Raw genomic sequence first — 15,855 nt, forward strand, 5'->3', positions numbered from 1 at the left:
TATTGTGCCAGCTTCTATCTCTTGTGCTTACTGTGTATTTTTTTATTTACCTTTGTATTATTATTATTACTAGCATTGTGCTGAAGCCACATTAGCATTAGTATCAGGAAAACTGCAAAACACCATCATGATTTCCCAGGAAGCTACAAAATGCCTTCATGAGTGCCATTTTGTGGCTCAGGTAGTGTAAAACTGTGACATGATTCATTCCTAAACATGAACTTCTACTCCTTGCTGGGACAGGGTGTATAACACTTCATTACTACTTCACATGTCCTACTCTGGGGTAGGACAAATTCTTATTATCCTAGACAGAGTTCAAGTAATTCTGTCTGAGATAGTTGATAAATACGGGCACTGATGTTAATCCAAATGAGAATTTGTGGCTGGACTTGACAAAAGCTGTTCACTCACTTGAGCAGTTTAGCAAAGAAGAAGGAGAAAAATAGCAGAGCTGATAGAGTGAGACCTGTGAGTGCAGACGGAAGGCTGTTGTGGCTGCCATGTACTAAACAGTGATTTGAAGAGTATGAATACTTATGAGATCAATTATTTTACGCTTTACATTTATAATCCATTTAGAACACTTTGCAGAGATCTAGTTTCATGTTGACATTAAATAGTCTTTTTCTGCTGATCAGTTTCAAAAAGCCAATTTAATCCACTGTCATTCAATGTTGTGTAACAATAAAAACTGAAAATTTCCAAGGGAGTGAATACTTTTTATAGGCACCATACTTTGTATGTTCCAAACTCTATACAGATCATTACTAAAGCTGTCAACTCAAGTCTGTTAGAGAATGATTCTCTCTTGAACACTGCCATATTCTCAGTGCTAAGTTTGTCTCCTTGACGTCAGCGCAGACGGCTCCGTGATGCTCACAGTTTCCCAATCTCTAAGGAGATCATTATGAAGGCTGTCTGCCCAGATTTCAAAGAACCTGACGATTTCTCACATGACATGCTCCCAGTACTCAGGTGGTTAGCTCTGTGTCCGTACAGACTGCTGATGCACTGGCCCTATTGATCAGACCGGGCACACAGAGCCCGCTACTCATTATCAATGAACTTCTCTGACTTGGTTAGGTCTTCGCAGAATGTTCACGTTGCTTTATGACCTGTTGGTTACTTATTAAAGTGTTCATTAATACTTTGGTGTGCCAGTCACTGCTGAACAACATTTAACTCCAAAACAACATCATTCTATGCCTGTTACCCACAATTCCCTTTGTCTATACAAACAGCAGTCATGACGCAAGTGATTTGCCATACCTGAAATGACTCCAAAAATGAATTGAAGTATATAAAGACGACTCTAGAAATTTCATCCTCTCCAGGGTTAACAAAGAAGAGCATATATGTGATCCCAAGAAGGGGCAGCAGAACCAGGGTGGCCTTCACAGCTTTCCTGGAGAGAGAGAAAAGAGCAAGAAACTCAGCTGAGTGTGACAGCTCTGCTGGCCTGATTGCCACTCTAAGCCTTCAACTCAACAGGCAGCCGGACAAGGGTGAGTATGAGGATGAGCAGCAGGCATGCCATCCGGCAGGCTTAACCTTTATCTTTGTGTGATGTGTTTCACAAAAAGGCTGTAATCTCCTGTGAGGTGGGCTTACATTTGAAAGGTGAGTGGAAGAGAGGGATTTGTCGAGCCGATTATTCCTAGTTTAGGGATTAATTTACAACTGTGCATTCTGCTAATTCCCAAGCTTTATCAAGGGCTATTCACACCAGAGTGTTTATCCATGTCTCTCAGGGTCATTTCTCTTCCGTACTTCACTGCTGGCTTATCCATTCACATAGACGCTGTTATCCAAGGGGACTTGCAATAGTTGAGATACAATTGGTTGCATTTCTTTTGTTTTTCCAAGTGACTTACTCACTGTCACAAAATGTCAGAACCCACAGCTTCAGAGTTTGAAGTCCGAAGTCAAAGCCTTAAAAACTTTGTCACAGTGCCCCATCCAACATGTTGTGCTGCAAACAACACAACTGGAAAGAGAAAGAAAAGAAGCAGGCACAAAGATGTGGGTTCCCTAAGTGAATTCTTTCAGGGAGGCACTGTCTGCCTTTCTTGGATTTTTTCAAGTCCATTATAACATCATAGAATACCCGGTATAAGTAAATATGGACCAGGTTACAATATATTGGAGAAGAGAAGGTACATTTTGAGAAGATTAGCAGTCAAGGATAAGAGTTTCCTTGGGATAACACAAGGCAGTGAAGACAGATGTTAAAACAACCCACTCTGAACCGTCCTTCATGGCATATAAGAGAACCTCAGGGATTTAGAATGTCACCTCCTTTGTCAAGCATGAAGACTAGCAAGATTCCACTGCTTTCAGATAAGATGACATAACGGTAAGGTGACATGAGGATGATGTGATTTGCATTCTTTTATTATGTAGAATATTATTGATAAAGCATGCTTTAGGAACAACGTTCTAGTAACCTGCTCTACTCACAACATACCAGGTGTCAGACGCAAGTGCTCAAGGATCATCTTCAGAATGCTGGAACTGACTGTAATACCATTCTGAGACAAGAGATGGAGTTATCAATGATACCTTTTGCTCTTTCCTCTTCAAACATTAAAACTTCCAGCCTCCGGATGTCGGCCTCTGGCCCAGAAGCTCTGCTCCTACTGCAACACTCAGTATATAGAATTCAGCAATGCCAGAAATCTGCATTTATTACTGAACCAGCATCAGTGAGTGCCAGACTTGTAAGCAGGAGTCTGGACAGCAGATGTAACAATGACTCTGCTTGTTTCATTTTTTGATTCATTTTTGCCTGGCCGGCCACATCATTAAAACAGTTTCACTGCAAGGTGTTCCAAATCTTTATCTTGTATTTTCTCACTTGTTACTCAGGTCTGAACCAGTCAGATATCGTAGGATAATTCCGTTTTACTCAGAGAAAGGTAAGATTTTGTTGACCTCTATACGCAAGTTGGAAGCATACAAAGACAATGAACAAGTTAGTCCTAGCTGAAGGGTTAAAATGAAAAGCTGGTAGACGTTTCAAAGATAAAACACTGTGCCTAAACATGACTTCTAAGAGGGCAGGAGGCCTGGACATAACAAGGAAGTCGGCCCTACATTACCATGTCCCATTGGTCTACGGATACATCAAGGCAGCACAAGACCAGCATACATTCCATCAAATAGAGAAACCCAGGAGTTTCTTTCATTTCAGTCCATCCAGATACCTTGTTGCTTCAGAGGCCAATCAGCTTACTAAGACAAAGATCCAGCAGGTTATCTGGGCATATTAGATACCTAGACTCCTAGCAAGATGAGCTCTGTCCACCCAGGTTGTACTGGTAGGAGCTGTCACACTCATTTTTATTTTGCTTCTGTTCTGGACACATTTACCAATATTAACCTATAATGCATGAATAAAAGTTTAAACCTTTTGTCCCTCTTGTCTTTGCTTTGAAATTTGTAAAGATTTTTAGTTTGCCCTTTTGTGTACAAGCCAGGGGTTTACAGTCATCCAGGGCCTTTTTCTTTATTTTGCGACTATACTTGTTATTTTGTCAGCACTCCTTTATCTGGGGCCTGCAAGGCTGGAGGCAAACACTTAGCAGTGAGGAACAGTTGCATTAGTTTAAGCTTATTTGGGCTAAGCAGTGAAGGTCCTATTTTAGAGACATCACAGCCATTTGAGGCTCTATTATCACAGCAGAAACCAGAGAGATAAACCCAACACCAGGGCCTAATTAAAATAAGGATGATTAGCACTAAACAGAATGAGATCTTTTGCATCCAATGAAGAAAAACTGAAAAAATGTGAAAATCAAGATCCATGACATCACCGGAAAAAAATGATGCGTCACATGATCCAAAAGAGGGGTCATGAAATGAAAAATAAAGACTTTCCCAATTTACTTTTTAACTCAAAATGCCACAGAAATAACATAATTTAATTATACTGTATATGTTTTAAACCTCCAACTAACTTATAAACATCCAGAAACATGTAAATACTACATTAAGGAACTTTCCTTTTCCCTTTGAGAAGTACTTTAAATGTACAGGGTGACACAGAAAAATGGGAACTTTTGAAATGTTGAGATGTTGCAATCTTTTGTTGCACCTGCATTGAACAATTTTCCACAACTTCACGAAACCTGGTTTCAACAGGATGGTGAGACATCGCACACTGCAAGGCAATCAATGGCAGCTGTGCGAGAATTGTTTGGTAACCGTGTCATCTCAAGATTCAGTGACATTCCCTGGCCCTCAAGATCACCGGATTTGTCCGTTTGTGATTTTTCTTGTGGGGCTACCTTAAGAGTCGGGTCTACACGACTCGGCCAAGGACACTGAATGAATTGAAACAAAGAATTCAAGACGAAATTCGTGGTATCCCAGCTGAGATGTTGCAGCGATCAATGGGGAACCTCAACAGCAGATTGGAAGAATGCAGGAGGACGCCATCTACAGGACGTAATTTTCAGACATTGATAATTTGGATTACTGTCTCTTAAAAGGCAAGTTGTAGCGGCTTAATTGCTGTCAATAATTTTTTTTTGTTGGATTTCTTCTATTTTTATTGGGTTTTTCAAAAATTCCAGTTTTTCTGTGTCACCCTGCATAAAGTCTAAGCACCATTTTGGGCATACAAATGTCTGTTTGGGGACTGGTTACCTGGGGTGAGGCCTAATTCGGGGGAGATTAGTGAGATCCTGGTTTGGTGTTTTTGTTATGTTATGACTTACACCCACTGTCTTCATATTGAAGACAAATTGATCAAGATAGTTCTAATGTTCTACACAAATGGCCTACTAGGTGGGACCTCACCCTCCTAAATGCTGTTCTTGTCCTGCTTCTGCCTCCTACATTCCTTTGCTACCCTTTTCATCTCAGTTTCCCTGTGATTCCTCCTGACCTCTCAGGTATGAAGCCGGCACATCTTTATGCTTCCTTGCAGATGGACTGACAGCAGCCTTTAATTTCTGATTTTACTTATCAAAAGCTAAAATTGTCTTTAGAGATAAGGCTTAATTGCTAATATTAGAAACTCTACTGGGATGCCTTCCAGGAAGTTTCTCATCATCGCCTGGAGAGTCAGAAAAGAAAGGTCTTGAAATAAAATGAGTCACGATGCCTGTGGCAGGCAGCAAGGAGACCACCTCTACCTATTTTACTTCTGATAATGTCTTGCAATAAATGATCTCCACTGAAAGAAAGGCTCATTGTAGTGTCTTAAAATGACAGTAGTCTGAACTTAAGGAAGGTTACTAGTGCCAAAATGACATGCACTCCACCGTATTAATACCTTTGCAATACAATGCATATGCACGTGGTGCAGTTGTACAATTTATAATTTTTGCATGTGTCATAAATACAAAAGCTTATTGCATTTTAATTAATGTCTACAGATTGTGTGTCATAACTAAAAGCAAAGCAAAAGTGTTGCATTTTGCTTAGCGGCTGCTTTGAGTGTTCTGCATTTCGATTCAAGACCACACATTAATCATTCCAAAACTGAATGTCACCAAATGACCAATCAGCATCAAAAGGTGGGGCAAGGGGCATCAACAATTGGGGTAAGAGATGTTCTACTTGTAAACCTTTCTGTGTGGAGTGTGCGTTTAACCGTAATGATAAGAAGCATATTTTAGGTCTCACTAAAAAAGTTTACTCTTATGTTAAGTTGTCTAAATAATGTGTTATGCTTGCCTTATATTGTTCCATTCTTCTTCTGATTGTCCTCTCTGATACGTCAAGAAATTAAGCAATAACCGGTAATTTCATCCCCATTTGCAGGAATTTAAAACCATATTTAGTGGAACAGTATGGACACTATGGATGATCTACATAATTGTATGCTGCAGCTCTTTATTAGCACATGAATGTGTTCTAAGGATGTTAATGTTGCAGTTGGAAATTCTTCTCCTGTTGCTGGTTCTACTGCACTAGCCTTTGTCAGCAGCCAGTCAGTCAACGCAGCAGAGAATGAAATTGTAATTTACATTACCAGCTTTCACTTGTTCAATGACACAGCAGATTCCATGCTTTATCAAATCCCTGTTTACCATCTTAAGTGCTGGTAGAAAACCCCAAAAAATGGTATTCCTCTTATCCCAACTGCTGAAGCCCTATGCCACAAATTTTGACATTGGTTGGTTGTTTGATCAGATTTAACTTTGGCTTGACTAACGTGTGGTCTCGGATTGAAATGCAATACTCTCAGAACAGACAATAAGCAAAATGCCACATGTTTGCTCTGCTTTAGATTATGACATGATATCTATGGATATCTATTAAAATTCAGAATGCTTTTGTATAGTATTTTAAACTTACAAGAAAACTGTGTGCTGTAGTGAAAAGCAATCCATCATTTGGTTGATGTGTTTTTAATTATGACAGGATTAAAGCGAGCCAAAATTGGATGCACCACGTGCATATGCATTGCATTACAAGGTAGTTAAGTCCCTGGAATGCATTTTATTTTAGCACAAATAATCTTCCATAAAAACTAACAAGATAGAAAAATGGCAGACCCAGTATTATTAATACGGCACCAACCCATCGCATCACCATTACATGAAATCACAGTGCGCGTTTGACAGTAACCTCCATGATCAAGTGACACTGGAAGTGGAGACCCTTCTTACCTGTATTGGATTGTCTCTGATGTCGTCGAGGCCCTGAGCTTCGTCATTAGGATCCTCACAATGTTGAAGAGAAAAATGAAGTTGATCTGGAAAAGCAATTGAAACAACAGCAACTTTCAGCTTAGGGGTATTGGTGGGTGGATGACAAGTTTGACAGCTTTCTTGAGATTGTCATGCTGGGCAAAGCAGCTGATCCAAAGCCCAAGACCACAAACATACTCAGTTCCATGCCAAGGCACTTGTTCTTCTAGATTCATTGAATATATTCCACCTGGGTTTCCCTATTTCTTCTAAAGCTGTAGTTTGTTATAGCCAGGGACCACCTGACACTGCAGTTAAGACTCCATCCCCAGAGCTACTTAAAAAGCAGCCACCCACCCGTACAATGCTTCAGCACTGAGAGTCTCCTGCTCTGATTTTGTATATTGTGTTTCTGTTATTTGATTGTCTGGGTTTTGACATCTAGCCTTTGTAATACTCAGTTCTGTCCATCCCTACTATTAGGTGTTCCCTTTGGTTACATTCTTAATTTACTTATGTTTATATTCTTTTTCATATTTGTTTTGGAAATCCTTAAACTTTTAGTTTTGAATTTTATTTTCATAGGTCAGAGGGTTTATGGTTTTCTTCTCCCTTCAAATATATTTTTTGATTTTAAAGCATTTGTCCCCCTAGTGGGTCTGTGGAGGCTGTAAACGTGCACCTTGAGTTTGGAGCTACACTTGACTGAAGTAGAGAGGAGTACCAAAACAAAACAGTTTTTATTCAGAAATGTGGTGTAGTGCAGGCTTGGCTTTAGCTTCTGAGGCCTGTCACCCTTTTTAGAGTTTAGGTACCAGGCAGAATCCTAACAGGTTATGCTCACCAGCAGAACAAGAATCATTGGTCCCTGGTAGATGTAGTCGGTGTAAACTCCTGCACGCTTGCCAAACCAGCACCTGAAGATTGTGGATACAAAAGTAAAAAGGCAGGTATAGACAACAGCACAGCATCTAGCTTACTGTAGGTAAGACAAGAAGTCAAATCAATAACAGGTGAAAGAATCCAATAAAAAGCTTTCAGTCATTCATTTGAGGAACATCTGGACTCCTGGAGAAGCAAGCAGTTTTCTTTTAAGCAGTTGGCACCTGACCCTCCTAGGGGACCAGGGGTACAGTACCTGTACCTAGGGGTACTGTTGCGGTGTAACCTCATATTTCAGACCCCTCCCCGCCTTCTTTAAACCTATCCCCCCTTCTTAGGGTAAGTTACTGGAGGAGTGAAATGAGTTAGTGACCCCCGAAACAATTACAAGCAGTATAAAGGTTAATAATAAAAGAAGCCACTGCAATTAAAGTTATCAGAAAATTCAGTCAGCCAAATGAAATCTTACTTTTCATTGTCGTAGTAAAGCTTTCCAATCGCCCATGCCACAATTATTGGGAAGGGAATGCCTAGAGGGGAGAAAAAAAAAGGAAACGGTGGAAGGGTAAATAAGTCAGATGGAGACATCACGTCCAAAACACAAACTGAGTGCCTCTGCCATTCTTGGGAAAATGCCAACCCGGTGTCAGTGTGGACCCACAGAAAGAGATTCACCTTTTCCTATCAGCGGCTCCTGACTCAGGAGAGGTGGAATTGCCCCAGGGTGACAAATCTGGAGATAACAATGTACAAATGGCATAGTGGTGTAGCATAGGGGTGTGCCTTGTGTAATGCCATCTCACCCCTTAACTCTTTATCTACGTTTCTGTTTATTGCTAAAGCAATTGTAGTCTGCATGCAGAGAAAAGCAAATAATGCAAATGCCAGACCTGTTGCCAGTTTGCACAATGACAGCAAAACTCATTTAAAGTTAACAGGCAAACTGGCCAGACAGGGGCAGGAACTAGAATTGGGATAGGGAAGGGGGTAGGAATACACGCTCCAACAGTCAAGGCGCTATACACCGCGTCATCATGATGCTCCCTCCGCAGGCTGTTCCCGCATGTTCTCTCTTACATTCCCTAATATCCAAGCCTTTCACACTTCATTTAACTGATTGATCAAATATTAATTTCTTAGTAAATTTGTCTGTTTGTACAGAAACCCTGGAGAGAACCTTGGTAGAAAAAAATAATAAATGATGTGAATGATTTACTATTCGTGCACATGTTTTAATTAGGACATTCCCTGGATTTATGTAATTCATTTGCACATTTTGATTAAAACTTTCTCATGTTTTAGTTAATTTGTGCAAACATTTTATTGAAAATGTTCCCATGATTTATGTAATTTGTGCACACTTTGTGTACATTCAATGACAGCCATGCAAGTCTTCCTGCACCTTGCAAATGATCAGCAATAAAGTGACTAAATTCTTTGACGTTGATATAGCGTCATCGGCATAGCCCATTAGCCCTGAGAATCTTTTATAGCTGGCGCTGTAAGGCAAGATCAATGCGGTCATAACTCTTTCCCAAATCAAAAAAGTAGCCTTATCATATTGTCTCTTTTCATTAGGCATTAGCTAATTTGTGGGAATGGTTTAATTAAAATTTGCACATAATAGTTAATTATTCTCACAATTTTTTATTTTTTCTTACCATGTCCTCTCCAGGGCTCCATGTGTATGTGTGTTTATCTGCAGTATTTGTTATTTTATTACATTTGCATGGCGTTGACTTGAAATGACAAATGTCAGAACAGCTGATTGATTAATGCTTTTCCATTGTCTGATTGTTAGAAATTTCATTTCATTTCTTAAATCATTTTTATCCAGTTCAGGATTGTGTGAGCATCTGGAGCAAGTTGGGGTGTAGCCGTGAATGGGGGACACATCAGCACAGGGTCAACCAAACAGCAGCAAGCTGCTATGTTTCATGGCTGGGGGTCTTTTATGTTAATCTGGTTCATTCTTGATTGTAATGTTTATGTTACAATTGTTGATTAATGAGCTCCTGTTTGTTTTTTTTATGTGCTGTGCATTTTGTGGGTGGACCCCTAAAAAGCGGGGCACATGCCCATTACTATCAAGAGACTGTTTTTACTCCGGTGGTGTCATTTGTGTTGGGGGGTTTGCTTCCGGGCTTTTGGCAGTGATCTCAGGCGTCCAGCTCATTCTTCTACCTGTCCAATGCGCTTATGCTTCTTGCCCCCAATGTCTCCAAACCCAGCACTCTTTTGTTCCTTTCCATTTTAGTATTCTGACACTGCTTGCCAACAGTGAGAACAGTCAAAGGAGAACAGCCCTCCACCAGCCTTGTCGAGTGCACAAAATCTATAAGGAGTGAAAACATGCAAAAACTCCACGGGGGACCCCTGACCCACTGTTCAATTCACTTTAAAGTGATGGGGATTGGAGGTGGTGGCTAAACCTGTAATAAGTGCTGAAGCTTAGAGACCCTCCTGTCCTATAAAGGCTGATGAAAACCCACAGTCCTTTGTGGTTCACTGAATACGCCTTTGGTGTTGGTGAGCTCTAGTATCTTTTGCTTTGCTAGTGATTTATTGTTGTGGATTTTGACCATTTGCTCTGTTTTTCACACTTCATCTGGATTTGTGGATTGACACATTGTTTGGTATGGAACTGACTATTTCTGGAAACTCCTGACATGGTTTGTTTTTGCTCTGTGGAGCTTTTAATTACAAAGAGCATTTTTTGTGAAAACAATTATCTTCTTTATAAAGATTCTATGCATCGCCTTTCATGACAAGCTGGGGTTTGATGCCCCCCAAACCCCAATATGGGCATTTTGAGACTCTGTTTGCTAAGGAACCTCAAGTTCATGACACAAATTCACAACATGAAGAAAAACCCATGAAGAATTTGAACCCAGCACAATGGACCAGTAAGGTAACAGCACTAACAACCACACCATCCTGGGGTCCACACTTTTCTATTCAATTACTCATAAAATGAAAGTCTTAGCTTTTGGAATTTAGGTGACACAGGCAGGCCTGACCTGATGAGCTCTATAATGAACAGTTTCAGACTTTCATGGTCCACACTGCCCTGCCATTTTTAGAAACAACTATCCTCTGTTTCAGCCAGCAAGGTCTGGAGCAGCATCGGGTACAAGGCAGGAAAAAAATTGTGAAATAAATGGGTGATAGCAACGGGTCCAAAAAATAAAGCTGACCTCAGACCTGAATAAAAGGACGATGAAAAATTGATACTTCTCAATTTTGTTTACCTTTTAAAAATCATCTACCAGATTGTATCCATTATGCTTTACTGTTTCAATCCATTCACCATTATTAAAATAATTAATAGTATTTGCTGAAACATGGACATTAAGTGCTGTGACCTTCAACAGTAAAATCATCCAATTAGAATAATGACAGCAGACAGCCTGGCAAACAGAAACAGCAATAAAATAAGGCATCTGCATAAATAAATAAATAAATAAATAAATAAATCTAGTAGTTGGAAGTTTACTTCGAAAATGGCTGGGGGCTGGATGCACAATTGTGCTTCACCGTACAAATCCGAGAAGGTTAAAGGTGCAGACAGAGACACTCTGAGCCAAGATTAAATAGATCTGGAGTCTGAAAAGTCTCAAAGTTCCAAAAGGACTTTCAAAATATATCCACTAAAGTGGGATATCACCATCAAATCCCAGCTAGTAATAATGGCATGTACCAAATTTTTACAAAACAAAATGTTTATTCCCACAAAATGCTCTTCAAATATAATGACGCTCCATGCAGCAAAAGAAGCACAGGAATTGCCCAAAACATTAAGACAATCCAATAATGCAAACAAAGTCCCAATACAGTAATCCAGAAACATAACATGGTCCAACACCGAGCATGACGATCAAAAGTCCAAAAGTACACCAAAGGCACAAGCACAGCAAAAACACAATTAACTCACCAACTCCGGAGCACATTCACAATGAACTATCAGGAATCATGGAAGACCCTCCAAATTTATAGGACAGAGGGCAATTCCTGGTGGTAAAGGGTAGGTGGCCCTGCTTCTTGGGGGAACCACCCACAAAACACATGGAATGTAACAAAGGCAGCTTATACACATAGACAAAACCAAAAATTAAGAATGATGCACATAAACAACATATATCAAAGAAACAAAAATGAACAAATGGGAGGTAAAACATGAATTCGAAGCTACGCCAGGGGAGGAACCCTGAAGCAGACATGAGGGGCTTCAGTGGATCATGAAGAAGACACACAGTGTGCAAAAGTGGAAATAACTGGGGAAACTACACTCATTAACATGATGACGAAACAATGCAAGAATAGCTGTGCTGAGTTTTAAGATGCTGTCTCTGGTTCTTCCATCAAATATTAAGAAGAAATCACTGTAAGCCTGGAAGAGGGCATCCATTAGACTGCAGTACTCAGTAAAGCATGTCATGACTTTCAGAATGTCATTTTCAATGACAGGAGGTATTCAAGCTGGAACCCTAGATATTTGCTTGCCTTTCTCTGGTTCCTTTACTAAACTAAAGGGGCTTTGCATCACCCACCACCACCCCACTACAATAGGCAGCCACCTGAGGCACACTACAATGCTGCCCCCGTTCAGCCACAACTGGGTCACCGCTTGCAGCATCACCAGCCACCCACTAAGAACGAACGGGGCAGCCATGTGTGGTGGGCGGGCAGTGAGGCTCCCCTCTCTGCTCCATCCAGCCTACATCCAGTCAGGAGCAGTAGCTGCAGTGGCGTGGTGGGCAGGCAGTGAATCGCCCCATCAAGCCTTAGCCCTGCACACGAGCGATAGCTGTGGCCCTGGTGACTATGGACCACGGGTCACCGCTTGCCGTCAGGAGCCGCCCGAGGGACACTACACTGCGTGAACAGCGAAATTGCCCCCCTCCAGCCTCCGTCCAGCCACTGCTTGCAGCGTCCCCAGGCTGAAGATGACGGGGCGGCAGTTACTGAGGCGCATGCGTCACAGCTGTGGCCCCATTCGTAAGTCGTAGGTCGGATGTCCGGAACTTTGGGACTACCTGTACTTTTCATTCAGCCAGGAGCTATCGTGGGTGGGGATCAGGCGATGAACTGTGCTGACTGGTTGACAACAAGCACTGGTGCCATTTAACAAATCTTTTAGTAGTTTGGGCTTTGGAGAGTCACCACAATTTGCACTGCATCACTTTTCATGATGGGCTCCCTGATTAGCCACACAAGGCAATAATCTTCCAGACTGAGTCGTGATCACTTTGAGGCAATAAGGTGCAGTGCTCCCTTGTGAACTCCTAGAGTGGTAATGCAACACATGAAAATAGCCAGGGAGCACAAGGCCTACACCGCGAAGGAGCTCAATGGTTCCTGAAAACAAAGTTCCTGCTGTGGGAAAAATGCCTAATTTCAGCTTCTTCTCGACTGGGCCTCTGATATGAGACATAACACAGGCTTAAATACAGATAGATAAAATGTATACAATAACTTTCAGTTTTATTACTGGGTGGCAAATATACAAGCTGTAAAAACCTGGACACAAATGAATGAACATACACAGGCCTGGTCCGCAACAGAAATAAAATCCTGAAGCACTTCTTTATATTCCTTGCTTTGTACCTCACTAAATACAAGATATCGCCAATATACTAACAACCCAATTGTGCTTCACTCACTCAGAATATGGAACCAATATAGGAAGTACTTTAAGGCACCTCTGCACGATAACCTTCTTTATTCCACCCTCTCAAACATACGCAGCTTTTAATGTCTGAAAAACATTTGGGATTAAATCACTTAGAGATCTTTATATAGACAACATCTTTGCATCCTATGAACAATTACACTCCAAATTTAACCTTCCAGAAACACATTTCTTTCACTACCTCCAAATTAGAAACTTTGTTAAACAAAACTTGCCCAATTATCCTCACCTCCCACCTACGTCTACTCTGAAAAAAATATTGATCAGTCTTGAGGACTCAGAAAGCATTTCTGTAACATATAAAAACATTTTAAAGTGCCTCCCTTTCAAAGATCCCAGAGTACAGTGGGAAAAGGATCTCTCACTCAGCATCTGAGAAAAGGAGTGGAAGGCAGTCACGCACAGAATTCATTTGAGCTCCATATGTGCAAAGCATTCAATTATTCAACTTAAAATCATCTATTGGACGCACCTCTCTCATTTAAAATTATTCAAAATGTTTCCAGGGCTGCGATGGGCTGGCTCCCTGCCCGGGGCTCGTTTCCTGCCTTGCGCCCTGTATTGGCTGGGATTGGCTCCAGTAGACCCCGTGACACTGTAGTTCGGATATAGCGGGTTGGATAATGGATGGATGGATGTTTCCAGGATGTTTTTACAATCAAGTTCCAGCCTCATTGGGTCATATGTTTGTGAGCCTGCTCCAAATTAAGATCATTCTGGACTAAAATCTTTAAATGCTTCTCAGACAGCCTTGGGGTCACAATCCCTCCTAACCCATGAACAGCTGTGTTTGGTGGGCTCACAGAGGGGCTTAAAGTGGAGAAGGACAAACAAACTGGAATTTCCTTTAGTTCACTATTGGCACGAAGACTTATCTTGCTCAACTGGAAGAATCCTAACTCTAACCTCTTTTCAGCCAGTGGGTAACTGATGTTATTTACTATTTGAAATTGGAAAAAATGAAATACTCACTTAGAGGATCTGTACAAAACTTTTATAAAACATGGAAGGATCTAATTAATAACATTTTAGAAAAAGCATTTAAATTGAGGAAGAGGATTCTCTTCCCCTTTTTATTCTATTTATTTACTACTTATTTTTTCTACTATTAAAGTTTCACTATGTTGGCCTAGCTCTCTTTCTCATGGGTGGGGGTTGACTTGACTTGATCCTAGTTTTGTAAAAATTGACTTGCTTGTATGAAATGTTATTTGATTTTTTAAAATTCAATAAAAGGTTAAAAAAATGTAAAGAATATTGTAAATCATAAACAAAATAAACAGCAACACTTACAAATAAATCAAAAATGTTCAACAAAGACACAAAACAAGCCTTTGAAGCCCAGCCAGAGAAGGAACCCTAGCTGAAATATGTCAACATGGATGCATGTCTGCAGGCAACAGTCAAGCACGCAGGAGGTTCCCTGTAGATTCGATCAAACCTGATGTGTCGCTCAGCGCTGAGGAGTCCAGACAGGTTCTTATCCAAGTGTCTGATTGGCCTCAACTTCATGACCACAAATACATGGCCAAAATTATAAAAAATGGAACAGAGAATCCTATTATGGCTGACCACAGAGCACTGAATGGGCTGATCATTTGGCCAATCTGGGAATAGAAATCAAACAGCAAAATCTGCAGTAACAGAACAAGAGACAAGCAGAAACCTCCAGAAAATGCATGATGGAGGACTAATCGGTAAAGGGTGGTCACATTGAGCACATTGATGTTTTTTTGTTCCGTTTACTGCAGTTTTTAGGAAGTTTACTGATTAATATCCATTATTTTTGAAAGTATTCCCACTGTACAGCATTTTTGCCAGAGGCTTTTGCATAGAAGTGTACAGATTTATATCAAGTGTGTGTGTGAGTTTTTCCTACAGGTCTTCTGCCTTTCCTGTCATATTCGACAAATGTGCTGCTTACACCGACTGATGTGTGCGCCCAACATGGCCTGTGTCTCCATGGTGGATTCCTGTCTGTTTTGTGTCTGACACACCTGCCCCTAATCATTCTAGATTGGAATAAGCAAAATAAAATGAAGAATCTGTAACAATTAAAAACAGTCTGAGCCTTTACTTCTCCAAATAGACAAGGACGAGCTTACTCTCTACTGTCCATAGAGGCCATTGGTAAAATGCAGGATTGTAGGCGTGCCTCTTTGCATTCTGCATTTGGGCTCTAGACAGTGCCAACACACTTGGGAACGCCTCTGTGACTTAAGCCATCATTTGGAATCCTGATGGGCTTCACTTTGTATAGCACCTTTCACCATGATGCATCATAACAAAGCCTTTCACACAAACCATTTGGAAACAACAATAGGCTTTAAACAGCCTGCACAGCAATGAGGATAATAAAGTGAATGTTGAATGGCAGCCGAGGGCGAGACAAGGAAGACTGCACTAAGTAATTAGAGTCTGATTAAATGGAGCAGAAAAGGAAAGGCGGTGCGCCTGGGTGTCCACAGTTAACTCAACAGTAGCAGGGCAGGACTGGAAAATTAGAGGTAGCGTTGAGTAGAGGAGCTCAATTCAGATGTCATGATGGCTCTTCACGATGAGGAGAAAGACAGCGCGTGGGGGTGGCACTGTGGTTAGTGCTGCTCTAGTGACATGAGTTCAACTTTCATGGCT

General features: G+C 40.9%; 1 protein-coding gene across 3 annotated transcripts in view; it reads right to left on the reverse strand.

Annotated features, from left to right (window-relative positions):
* crhr1 (corticotropin releasing hormone receptor 1) overlaps positions 1-15,855 on the reverse strand; it is a 225,861-nt gene that overhangs the window by 16,638 nt on the left and 193,368 nt on the right. For 2 of the 3 annotated variants that reach the window (XM_039740119.1, XM_039740118.1), the window contains 4 exons: positions 7,999-8,059; positions 7,492-7,564; positions 6,627-6,712; positions 1,273-1,408 (listed from right to left, as the gene is read on the reverse strand). In XM_039740119.1, the coding sequence (XP_039596053.1) occupies positions 1,273-1,408; positions 6,627-6,712; positions 7,492-7,564; positions 7,999-8,059 (356 nt within the window). The remainder of the gene's footprint in view (positions 1-1,272; positions 1,409-6,626; positions 6,713-7,491; positions 7,565-7,998; positions 8,060-15,855) is intronic. The other variant, XM_039740120.1, reaches the window with a different exon arrangement.

The sequence above is a fragment of the Polypterus senegalus genome, chromosome 17 (assembly GCF_016835505.1).
Source record: "Polypterus senegalus isolate Bchr_013 chromosome 17, ASM1683550v1, whole genome shotgun sequence".
Taxonomy (NCBI): Eukaryota; Metazoa; Chordata; class Cladistia; order Polypteriformes; family Polypteridae; genus Polypterus; species Polypterus senegalus.